Below are 12,815 nucleotides of genomic sequence, written 5' to 3'. Positions count from 1 at the left end.
GAAAGTGGTGAGAGAATGTGGAACTCGCTACCACAGGGTGTGGTTGAGGCAAATAGTATAGATACATTTAAGGGGAGGATAGACAAGCATATGAGGGAGAAAGGATTAGAGGGTTATGCCGACAGAGTTAGATGAGGAAAGACGGGAGTAGATTCGAGTGGAGCATAAACGCCAGCATGAACTGGTTGGGCTGAATGGCCTGTTTCTGTGCCGTATGTCATATGTAATCCCATGTACACTCATTGTACACTCTCTATGGCTTTAATATCCTTTCTCTAATGAGGTACCTAAAACTGCACATTTAGTACTCGAACTGTGGTCTAGCCAATGTTAAATATAAATTCATCATTATTTCTTTACTCTTGCACTCTATGCCCCCATTCATAAAACCATCAAATTCTATTGGTCTTTCTGATGGTTTCACCTACCTCTATTTGCACTTTTGAGGAATTATGTTCGCTTGGTACACTAATTGAAGGAACTAGCCCATGGGGAATGTTTAAGAAAAGTTATATATGGGCCTATAGACCCGTGCTTGACAGTGGTCAATCATCTTCTTAGGCAGTCCTCCGGTGTCGAGGATGACTTGCTTCCACACTAAAATGAGTTCTAAGGTGACCAATGCCAGGTCCCGAACTTCATTTTAAAGGGTGGAAGATGCCTGTGCGTGAATTCTTTTAGCGTGGTGTGCCGTTGCACACCCGCTACCACATGACTTGACAGAGCAAGATGTTGGTCCAATGGCAAGGGGATCCAAGACAATTGGAGACCAGGCTCTGCTGCATGGGCCTAGCACACACACCCATTCCTACTGACCCCCTCCCTCCCTCCTTCAGGTCCTCTCTCCCTAGTTTTCACCTTTAATAATGCATTAAAGGGAAAAATCCGAATTTATGTCCAATATACATAACCGGGATATCATCCATGCTTGGGTTTCCAAGTCCTCGCAGTCTTGTAAATGTTAATGAACACAAGCTAACACCAGCTCTGTTACTAGTCCTTACAGGACTAGGCGAATCATGTTGCCATTGGTTACGCAAGCAGAACTAATAGATTTTTTTACCATGTGAGAGAGCCTGGTTAATTGTTGGGTGTAAAAAGGGGAGGAGGAGGGGTAGGCGAGGGAGCACAAGGAACCTCAAAACCTACAAGAATGAACCAGAAAAGAAAAAAGTGAGCCAACAAAAGTGATCAGAATGTTGACCTTTAGTAGCAATGGAAACATTTCAAGCTGAGCTGAGTGGTCAATACGTGGGCCTACCAATCCTCTCAATGAAGTAAGACCAATGAACAAAGTTCAAACAGCAAGGAAAGAATTGGACAACTGCGAAACCTTTGGCTGTAGTTATTAAAACTTTGTCAATGGTCCTGTTTTGCGCCAAGTCAATGATAGCAGTTTCTTTACTGATTGGATAAATCTAATTGTTGAATTAGAAAGAATGAAACTCTAGACTGTTTACATGTGGCCATTTTTTTCGATGGAACTTCCTTACATCTGGCTTATACGAGAATCCACAAGATTTATCAACAAATGTCTACTCCAAACAACATTTGCACAGTAGTTTGCTAGTTTCCTGACTTGTTGACACCAAGTAAATACATGCAATAATTTATGTCAAAAAAAATTTCTAACCATTTCTAAATTTATCATTAAATTCCAACCTTGTTGATAATATTGTGTGTAAAGCATTTGCGTCATGGGTTCTTTGCTTAAGAATTCTTGGCAACACATTGCTATTAAGAGCTAGTTGGTTTATTAGCAAAGGTTTAACAATCACACTACACATTACAGTTCATCCACCAGGTTCACAACCTGCCTCGTCGTGGATCCCCTGAACCCAACTGGCTGGGGTTTTATTGAGTCTTGCGAACATCGCATGACTGGCTAAGCCACTCCCAACTCAACAGATCTACAAACCTGTGAGCATCCTTACAGGTGCCTACATGCTGCTTCTTCTTACACTGAGGTTAAACCACTCTTGGCAATCACATTGGCTAATTTTGTGAGACAGTTGTTAAAACACCAAAACAGGTCGACAGATGCCATCTTGTTAAGAAAATCAATGATAAAGAAATGCTGAACTCGAAGCTTTGCTTGAAACTTGTGTCTTCTAACAGTTATATCCTCATGCTGCATCTGAACACTGTGTTCAGTCTGGTTTCTGTGGAGCGGCGCTTCAAAGATAAAATACTGAACCTAATCAGCTGGAATATGCGGAGAGATTGTTTATGCTGGGACTTTGCAATCATGAGAAGAGGAGGATGGAGAAACTAAGCCCAGAAAGTTCTTCTGTCAGGCACAGGATTCAAGGAATTGTCAATACCGTTTAAAGTTAAGGATGTGAAAAGAAAATAAGAAACCCAGGCAACATATTTTAGTAAGAAGGGGATAGAATTGTGGAATGGATTACTGGCAGAGGTGGTGGAATAAAAAAACACAGAGGAGTTTTAAGCAAAACCAAATAGTTTCCACCCAAGGGTATTAAAAAGAAATAGATGAAGAAATTGCAGATGCATTAGTCAGAATTTTTCAAAGCTCCAGAAATTCAGGAATTATGCCTTTGGATTGGAAAATCGCAAATGTCACTCTGTTATTTAAGAAGGAAGGGAGAGAGAAATCCAGTAACTACAGACCTATCAGTTTAACATCAATTGTGGTGAAGTTACTGGAATCTATTATCAGAGACAGAGGTGGGAATTTTAATCCCCCAAAACAGGCGGATTTGGGTTGGGTGGGATGCTAAAGTGTTAAAAATCTGAATTCTGACCGCAACCCTCCTTCAACCTGCCCATTTACGGTTTTAATGGAGGTAGGACGGGGCCATGCAACCAACCAGCTCGCAGGAGGAAGGTTGGCAATTTAAATATTATAATGAGGCTGTGTGACTCATTTATCCACCATTTTAAACTTAACCCTGGCTGGCCCGGTTTCCCGGGCCTCAGGAAAGCGGTCGGCTAAAGGGAGGCGAGGACTGCTGGGTCCAGGAGGTAAGTGGCTTTCCATTTACCTGCTGGATCCAGCTTATCTGCTTCACCACCCCCCCCCCCGCCCCTACTCTGAGATTGGACACCCTTCCGATCTCATCCATGAGACTTCCTATCTCATCCCTCCCCCCGCCCTCTCCACACCAATCCATCTGATCTATCCACTGCTCTGGTCTCCGATTTTCTTTGTGGCCTGCAGACTCCGATCACCCCCTGCTCCGGCCTCCCCGATGTTGCCTGTGGACTCCGATCTGTTCTCTTCCCCCACCCCCGGCTTCTCCGATGCCTCCCTCTTCTCTGCTCTCCGGCTGTGGTCTCTCAATCTGACTGGCTGTGGCTAGGAAAGGGATAAGAAAAAAAATGGTAATCAGCAGGACCTGAGGGAGACCTGTTCTTCTGGGTTTCCCAACCTCAATCCAGCATCCTCCCACTACCGCATCCCCTCCGCTCTGTCCCTGCCTTCGAGTTTATATCCAGCTCAGAGTGACTGAGAACATGGACAAGTATGGGCTGAACAAAAAGAGTCAGCATATATAAATACAAACATTTGATGAAAGAATACTACTACCACTGCTACTAAATTCCCATCCGCCAGCTCAACAACGATGATGGGGCCAAATGAATGAACTCCCCTCTTGTCAGTTCTGAGCTGCTTCAATTAAATCTATCCCTTCCTGTGACAAGTCACTCTTGACATTGTCTATCCAGTGTTTCCTTTGGCTTCTTGTCGCATGTATGTCTGTGTGCAGGGCCATGAAAGGTAGTCTAGCTGTTTCCATTCTTGAAATGTGCCCAAACCATTGCAGCCACCTTTCCTGGATCTTCTGTAAGAGTGTTGTATCTGGTTCAAGCCATCTTATTATCTGATTCTTGATTCTTTGCATCCTGGATACCCCCAGTGTGCCTTCTAATCAACTCAGCGCTGCTGTTCGCATCTCTGCTGGTCTGAAACCAAGTGAATTATGGAGGATGAAGGAATAGAGAGTTGGATATCTAAGTTTGCAGATGACACTAAGTGTGAATTCACAGTAAGTTTATGGATGAGGACAGAAAGTTACAAAGGGACATAGATAGACTGAGCGGGCAAGACTATAACAAATGGGGCTGGATTTTGAGCTTTTTGGATTTCGGGGTGTTAATCATGGCGGGGCGTTAAAGTTAGTGCCTGAAAATAGTTTGCACCTCCGACTGTCAGTTTTGGCGAAAATGTGAGCTGGAGGAGTATTGGCGTTAAGTCAGGCATTACACAACAGACTTTGTGCGTTTGAGCCAAAACTTGCGGCAGTAAAGAAGTTTCATTGTTGTTTAGTGCCCTGCAACATAACATTGTATATTGTATGGTTTTATTTTGGTGGGGGTGTTTTTGTGACTTTGTTGCAGTAAAATTTATGACTCATCATTTGCCATTGGTGTCTTGTGCATCATTCCAATGTCACCGGAGATGTGCCTTTATGGGGGCACATAGCGTGTCCAGTATTAACTCTATCCCTCAGTTTCCTCCATTTAGGAGCCAGTCCATTACGAGCTGGCGATGTGCGAGTGTTGGTCCGGCTGCATCCCCACGCTGCCTCCACCATGGATGGGGTATCTATCACATGGGGGCCTTGCCAGGCTCCTCTTCGTCGTCCTCCTCCTGAGGTGGGCCTGCAATCCCCACTGGCAATGTCTGGCCCTTCATGATGGCCAAGCTGTGCAACATGCAGCCCACCACAATGAATTCGGATATCTGTTGAGGGGAGTATTGAAGGCTGCCACCAGAGCGGACCAGGCATCGGTCTGCCTGTAGGAGATGGCATATCTCTGTCAGCATGTCAGCACGTGTAGCCTTCTCACACGCTGCTCCTCAGAGAGCTGGAGGTCTGATTATTGGTGCCTGTAAACCGTAGGGGGTAAGCCCTCCTCCCCGGATGTCTTGGGCCTCTCATCATCCGTGGGCCGACATGGCTAAGAGTCCGTCCTCTAGCTTGATGTCGCCTGGCAATAGCATGGAGCATGATACGCTGGCGAACAATAATGCCCCCATTACATTTTCTCACTGAAGTTGTAAGGGCACTGTAATGGCAGATAAAAGTGAAGTTTGCAAGTTGGAGCTTCGCACAGCATTATGTGCATAACAGTTGCAGTCAATATGACCTGCGATGTAGGTACTTCATCCCTCCAGTTAACAATGCTGCCAATACCGCCTGCTGCACCCTTGCACTGCCTGGCTTTTTTAGGTGTTTCCTGGGGTGGGCGTTAAATGAAGCATTAAGGCCGAATGTTCCATCTGGGATGCTACTGTAGCGTTGCATGACAATTGACGTCGTCATCACGCTAAAATTGGAGGACGAGATGGTAAGTTTTTGCGCCAACGCAAACCAATAGCCGAATCATGCGGCCGGGCGGTAAATCCTGCACGCCTGGCATAACGCCCAAAAACAGCATTTAACGCTCCACCGGGGCACCAACCGGGGCGCAAATGAGCCGAAAATCCAGCCCATGGAGTTCAATGTGGGAAAGTATGAGCTTATTTACTTTTGGATCTGAAAAAGACAAATAGGAATATTTTCTTAATGGTGAGAGATTAGCAGCTTTGGAGCAGCAAAAGTTTTTAGGTGTTCATGTGCACAAATCACTAAAAGCTTGTGTACAGGTACAAAACATAATTGAAAAGGCTAATCAGATTTTGGCCTTTATCTCAAGGGTGTTGGAATTCAAAAGTGAGAAGGTGATGCTTCAGTTGTGCAGAGCCTTGGCCAGAATCTTTCTGGAGAACTGCCTTCAATTCTGGGCGCCGGACCTCAGGAAAGGTATACTGGCCTTAGAAAGGTGCAGCGCAGATTCACCAGAATGATACCAGGGCTGAAAGGATTAAATTATGAGGACATGCTGTATATACCTGGCTTGCATTCAATCGGAGTTTAGAAGTTTGAGGGGTGATTTAATCGAGGTATTTAAAATAATAAAGGGATAGAAACAGAAAATGTATTTCTTCTGGTGGGGGAATCCAGAACAGGAATGAATCATCTTAAAATTAGAGCTAGGCCATTTAAATCAGGAAGCATTTTTTCACACAAAGGTTAGTGGAAATTTGGAACTCACTCTCCCCCAAAACGCTGCGGCTGCTGGGTCAATTCAAATTTTCAAGACCGCAATTGATAGATTTTTGTTAGTTAAGGGTATCAAGGGATATAGAGCAAAGGCGGGTAACTGGAGTTGAGGTACAGATCAGCCATGAACTAATTGAATGGCAGAACAGGCTCGAGAGACAAGACGCCCACATTTCCCTAACCTCTTTTTCTGGCGCCCTCACTCAAGCTGTGCCACTTTAGCCCGCCTCCAAGCTCGCCGAAAAAAGACCTCCATATTTTGGCCTCTCCTCCGTCGTGGTGCAGTGTGGCCCAGTGGATTGGGGGCGGAGCCAGGTCCCGGTGCTGAAAACAGTGCCGGGACCTCTGCACATGCACGCTAGAGTCTGCGCGCATCTGCAGTAGCTCTTGGCAGGCCGTTTCTGCAAACGCGCGCTGCAAGCTGTGTGGGAGGGGCTGAAGCATGCCGTCCCTAGCCCTGGCTGAATGGGCTCCCTCATTGGCCGCCCGCTGCGTTCCCTAAGGTATTTTTTATTTGTTATTTACTGATTGATTTTGGTGCTTTAGGTGCAGGGTTCGTTCTATTTCTTTATGTGTTATTTATTGATTGCTTATTACTTTGGTCTTGGTGCTTTAGGTGCAGGGTTCCTTCTATTTTATTTGTTAATTAATTGCTTATTACTTTTTGTGCTTTGTTTGGTGCTTGGTAGTGCTTTAAATGTAGTTACTTGCGCCGATTCCTTAACTGTAATTCTGCGCGGACAAATGTGGACACATATGCTGCCCTAAGTTAGTTTAGTACAACTTTTTTCTGGCCAAATTGGCATAAATGGTGTAAGTGGCTGGGTAAGCCCCCTTTTGAAAAAAAAACTGCCCTAACAAAAAACCGAACTAACTCAATTACACTGGCGCAAATTAAATGGCCATATTTGCATCTAAAAAGATACACCAGAAAAATCAAGTTACACCAAAAAAACAGGGCAACTCATGGGGAAATTTGGGCCCAATATCTCCACCTGTTCCTGTGTAAAACACTTGGTGAATTCCCATTAGTAAATGGGATTCGAGGACATGTGATCTAGAATCACAGTAAGGAAACTGATTGGAGGTTTGGAAGGGTTGGCAAGATGGACCAGTGGTCTCATCCTGCGCAAAGCATTACTGTATTGCTATCAGAGCAATGAGGAACTGTTGTTGCAAGACATTAGCTAATTAGCGGTTTCCTCTTTGTGAATGTGCTGCTGCTTTTGTTTTGCATTTTACCAAAAAAATGTTTATGTTTTACTGTGGACAGGATGGTAGCACCTTACATTCTTTCAAAACTCATAAGCCACAGAGTTTTCAAGGAATGTTTTTGCGAAAAAACCCAGCTGGATTGATTGTTTGAACAAACATCCTATTGTAAGCTGCAGGTGAACACGTGATCTACTAATGAGTATAGTATTGACATAGCTGTTGTGCCACAGGTGCTCCTTGGATAGGAACAGTGGACTGGGGGGGCGCAGAATGCCTACATTTCTCAGTAAATAACAAACAGCTAATGAAACCTGTGCAGGAATGACATGGTTTAAAGCTGTTTATCCTTACAATTATTTTCAGTGGGTCGTTAATGAAAGAGATAAACAGACTCTCCAACTGTTCTTTTAAAAGATGCATTTAATTTCGGTATTCTTCAATTGATGTGTGCAGGTGTTATTTTGTCACCGAGAATCTGCAGATTTAAATAAGATGGTGTTTTTTGCTACTCCACTGAGGTTAATAATTTCACTCTGGGCAGTTTGCGATGACTGAGGTTGTGAGTTCCTGTCCCAATCCCATTTCCCAGCCTGTTCACGGACGATGACAGATTTAACAGGTTCAGGGCCAGATCTGTCACTCAAGCAGATTTAGAGATAGGTAGGCTGGGTTAGTGGTGCATTTGAGAAGCAATTTACCCTAAATAATGAAAAAGCCTTCGAAGAAAGTGTAATCAATACATGGAATGAAATTTCATGCAGGATAGTGGAGCAAATATCCTGCAATCATTTAAAAGGCTGTGTTGTGGGCTCTGTAGGTCACATGGTCCTTTTCATCCATATTTATCTTATGATTGAGTTGAAGGTTGCACTGTTTTCTATTTGTAACTCAATTGGCGTTTAATAGGCACTAAATCATGTTTTTTTCTTTACAGCTATTGTAGTCAGGTTTCTGACCAAGAGGTTCATCTGGGAATATGATCCCACACTGGGTGAGTGACTGTCAGATACTCCTATATTAATATTAATGTTCTGTTCATACCAACAGATAATCACTTGGTTCAGCTGATTATAACGTGACCATAGGCAAAAGAAAGTGTTCAATTCGTAAATATGCTGCTGGTTCAAACAGGGTAGAAAGGCCCTGATATTTGCGTGGGGTGGTGGGAGTCAGGAAACCTGTGAATGCGGGTAACCCGGAGGTGCTGCTGAATTTAATGACAGGACCTTATTTGAATTTTTTTGCTCCGTCTCCCGGCCGGCAGCCAGATTGAGAGACTAGCTGACTGTTGGGTGGGAAGGCCTACGCTGGAAAGTCAGAGACCGGGAGCAGAGAGAAGGGAGGGAGAGATCGTGGGTCAGGGGGAAATCAGAGCGTGGATCGGGGTGGGGCAGGGGGAGATTGGAGCGCGAGTTGTGGAGGAGACCAGAGCGTGGGTTGGTGGGTTGAGCGGGAGTTCACAGCGTGGGTCGTGGGGGAGATTGGAGCGTGAGCCAGTTGGGAAATCGGAGCGTGGGTTGGTGAGGCGTTCGGAACACTGGTTGTGCTGGAGATACAGGCGCGGGTCGTGGGGAAGACTGGAGCCCGGGTCGGGAGGTAAGGTTAGCTTGGAACAGAGGGGGGAGGGGGAGGGGGAGGTGAGGGGAAACACTCCCGATCTTCTTGGCCCACAAGTAGTGCTGAAAAGTCATGTATCTGTTGGATCCAGTCCTTCTCGCTTCTCTTCAGCTGTTGCATTTCCTGCGCCCTGGGATACCCGGCCCACAGCTGTTAACTCTGAAAAGTGCCTCATTTACATATTTAAATCATGGACTCCCCTCTTGAAAGCAGGTTAGTCACCCGCCTGTCGCGGGGGGATTAAAATTACCCCCAATTTCACTGTTGGGTGAATCACGCTGACAGCCTTGTGAATATCTGACTTGATACATTCTCCTTTCATCTTTGGAATCTAGATTCATGTCCTTATGATGCTGATGAATGGGGCTGAATCTCTCCCCTCGGGCCACAAAGGTTCTGCATAAGATTGGTTTGGACAGTGTTAAACTAGGATTAGGATTGCTAAATGGGCACAAGACAGAACTCCTTGTACTTTGTCACTGATTGTCAGCAAAGCTTTTTTAATTGTAAGGGTTACAAGTGTTGTTGGTATGTGAAGTTAACTGTCACACTAGCTCAATGGGAGGTGCTATCCTGAATTTGGGGTGTGAGCAGGTTGTTTTGGCTTCCTGCTCATTATTTGAGATGTTTAATGCATGCACACTAGATGCAGGAAAGAAAGTTCATGCATTTATATAGTGCCGTATCAGTTCTCTCAAGTTGTCCCAAAAGATGTGACATACAATGAGTTACTTTAAAGTGCAGTTACTGTTGCTATGTTGATGTATGCAGCAGCCATATTGCCCATAGTAAGATCCCATAAACTTCAATGAAATGAACTGTTTTTGGTAAGGTTGAATGAGGGAGGGATGTTGGCCAGGACAATAGGAAAATTCCTTGCTTTTCTTTAACAAATGCCATGGAGTATTCAACATCTACCTGAACTAGAAGAAGGGGGCTGTAGTTTAATGATTCATCTGCAGGATGGCACCTCTGAGATTACATCACGCCCTTAGTACCACACTGAAGTGTCAGCCTAGAAATGGAAAATTCTCTCCTGAACCATCATCATAGGCAGTCCCTTGGAATCAAGGAAGATTTGCTTCCACTCTTAACATGAGTTCTTAGGTGGTTGTACAGTCCAATTCGAGAACCGCAGTCTCTATCACAGGTGGGACAGATAGTCATTAAGGGAAGGGGTGCGTGGGACTGGTTTGTCGCATGCTCTTTCCGCTGCCTGCGCTTGATTTCTGCATGCTCTCGGCGGCGAGACTTGAGGTGCTCAGCGCCCTCCTGGATGCGCTTCCTCCACTTAGGGTGGTCTTTGGCCAGGATCTCCCAGGTGTCAGTCGGGATGTTGCACTTTATCAGGGAGGCTTTGAGGGTGTCTTTGTAATGTTTCCGCTGCCCATCTTTGGCTCCTTTGCTGTGAAGGAATTCTGAGTCCAGCTCTTGCTTTGGGAGTCTTGTGTCTGGCATCAAACTATGTGGCCTGCCCAGCTGAGCTGATCGAGTGTGGTCAGTGCTTCGATGCTGGGGATGTTGGCAAGGTCGAGGGCGCTGATGTTGGTGTGTCTGTCCTCCCAGGGGATTTGTAGGATCTTGCGGCGACATCGTTGGTGGTATTTCTCCAGTGATTTGAGGTGTCTACTGTACATGGTCCATGTTTCTGAGCCATATAGGACAGTCTCCTGAATAGAGAAACTAACACTGGGGCTATACAAAAGAGCATAGTGGGTCACCTTGTTCGGTGGCTTGCTGCATAATGTTCCTCTTTCGACCAGGGAATTTTAATTTCACACAGTGGTCATCCTGTAGTGTTTTGGAGTGAGATTGTTCCGTTTAGTGCCAAACACTCATATCCACTTGGAATTGGCTTTGAGACTTCCCATATTCATTTCAATGGGTTCTCTTGCAGGCAGAGGAGGGAGGCAACTCTCATTCCACTAACCCCCCTCTCCAGAGGTGAATGGACAATGTTTGATCCAATATTGGTTTAAATGCAATGTATTTGCTTTGGAAGTATCGCTAGTGTCTGTGAATGGGGATCATTTTGACGAATCGAATGATACTTAAAATTGGCTTTATTTTTAAATGCTGGAAGATTGAGGCAGGAGAGAAAGAGCTTCCTTTATTAATTCTGTTTACGCTTTGGTTTGTCTTGCCTATACATAAATTACTTTTCTGGCAGGGTTATTGCATTTTGAAATATTTGGATATGTGTTCTGAAGTGGTGTAATTAAACTGTGTAGGGATGAGAGGAGATTGAATCTGAGTTTAATTATAATAAATTATATACTTTAAAATGTGAAGAAAATATAAATCCGTTTAAAGGAGCTATCCTGACTAACCTTATAGGTCTGAATTTATGCACACTGGCTCTTGAAGTTATTATTTGCTGTTTAGATAACCCTCAAATGAAAGAATGCATTTATATAGCACCTTTCATGACTCCAGAAACTTGAGCACAAAACAAATCTAGGCTGACACTCCAATGTAGTGCTGAGGGAGCACTGCACTGTCAGAGGTGCCGTCTTTCGGATGAGACATTAAACCGAGGCCCTGTCTGCTCTCTCAAGTGGATGTAAAAGATCTCATGGTACTATTTCGAAGAAGAGCAGGGGAGTTATCCCGGTGTCCTGACCAATATTTATCCCTCAATCAAGATAACAAAAACAGGGATTATCTGGTCATTATCACATTGCTGTTTGCGGGAGCTTGCTTATGCACAAATTGGCTGCTGCGTTTCCTACATTACAACAGTGACTACACCCCAAAAGTACTTCATTGGCTGTAAAGCGCTTTGAGACATCTGGTGGTCGTGAGAGGCGCTATATAAATCCAAGCCTTTTTTTCTTTTTCGTGGATGTTCCAAAGCATTTTACAGCTAAAGCTAATGAATTACTTTTGAAGTGTAATCACTGTTGTGGGAAACGCAGCAGCCAATTTGCGCAGAACAAAGTCCCACAAACAGCAATGTGATAATGACCAGATAATCTGTTTTTTGGTTGAGAGATAAATATTGGCCAGTACACCAGGGAGAACTTCCCTGCTATAGTCACCTCCACAGCTATCCAGGGTCATAAACCAAGACCGTTGTAGCAGTGAGTGTATTGTGCCTTGTTCTGTGTCATGTACTCTCAGTGAAATGTTTGTGGGGAGATGTATAGCTACAACAACAACAACTTGGGCCCGCTCAAGTGCCACCCAAAGGATCGCTGAGAGACCTGGCGGTATGTTGCCAGGGAGATTCCTCTAAAAGAAAAGCCGGCCCCGCCCGGTGGCAAAAAACCGACTTGCGCCATAAATCTGGGCAGCAGCGGGCGGGAGTTTCCAATCTCGGCGGCAAATGCGAACCTCGCCAAAGTGCCGCCGAGGATTGAGTCGGTCGCAGGGAGGGGGGAACAGCTAAAAATAAAAATAAAAAAAACCCCCAAAACAATGGAAAACCTTCAGGGGACCATCCACATAAATCGCGGAAAAAGAAAATTAAAAGTTCACTAACCTTTTTTTTGCAGGTCTTCTTACTTACCATCGGGGTTAGACCGGCCTCCATGCAGCGGTCCTTCCCCCTACTGCCGCTGACTCCCGCCCGGAGGAATCTGCCAGCTCGGGGGGCAGGAGGACACTTACGCGACTTGCACGCTAGCGGCCGTCAGCGAGTGGTTCACAAAAGTCCTTCCCTCCTGTCGGCAGGAGGTCTAGAGGAATCGATCACCATGGGGATACCGCCGAAAAATCTCGGCAGCAGTGGGCAGTAAGGCCACCAAGTTTGGGCCTCTTGTATTTATATAGCGCCTTTAACATAGTAAAACGTCCAAAGGCGTTTCACAGGAGTGCTATAAAACAAAATTTGACACCGAGCGGCATAAGGAGATATTGGGGCCAAAATTGATGGACTTACCATCCCCTGCCGCCGAGTTTTCTGGG

The 12,815-nt window shown here is 45.1% G+C and overlaps 1 protein-coding gene across 1 annotated transcript in view; it reads left to right on the top strand.

The window, feature by feature from the left end:
* The window catches only part of rerg (RAS-like, estrogen-regulated, growth inhibitor), a 64,931-nt gene that overhangs the window by 38,756 nt on the left and 13,360 nt on the right, over positions 1–12,815 (top strand). The window contains exon 3 of the mRNA XM_070896665.1: positions 8,224–8,280. Coding sequence (XP_070752766.1) covers positions 8,224–8,280 — 57 coding nt within the window. The remainder of the gene's footprint in view (positions 1–8,223; positions 8,281–12,815) is intronic.

Source organism: Pristiophorus japonicus, chromosome 13 (assembly GCF_044704955.1).
Source record: "Pristiophorus japonicus isolate sPriJap1 chromosome 13, sPriJap1.hap1, whole genome shotgun sequence".
Taxonomy (NCBI): Eukaryota; Metazoa; Chordata; class Chondrichthyes; family Pristiophoridae; genus Pristiophorus; species Pristiophorus japonicus.
This window is presented reverse-complemented; position numbering and strand designations above follow the sequence as displayed.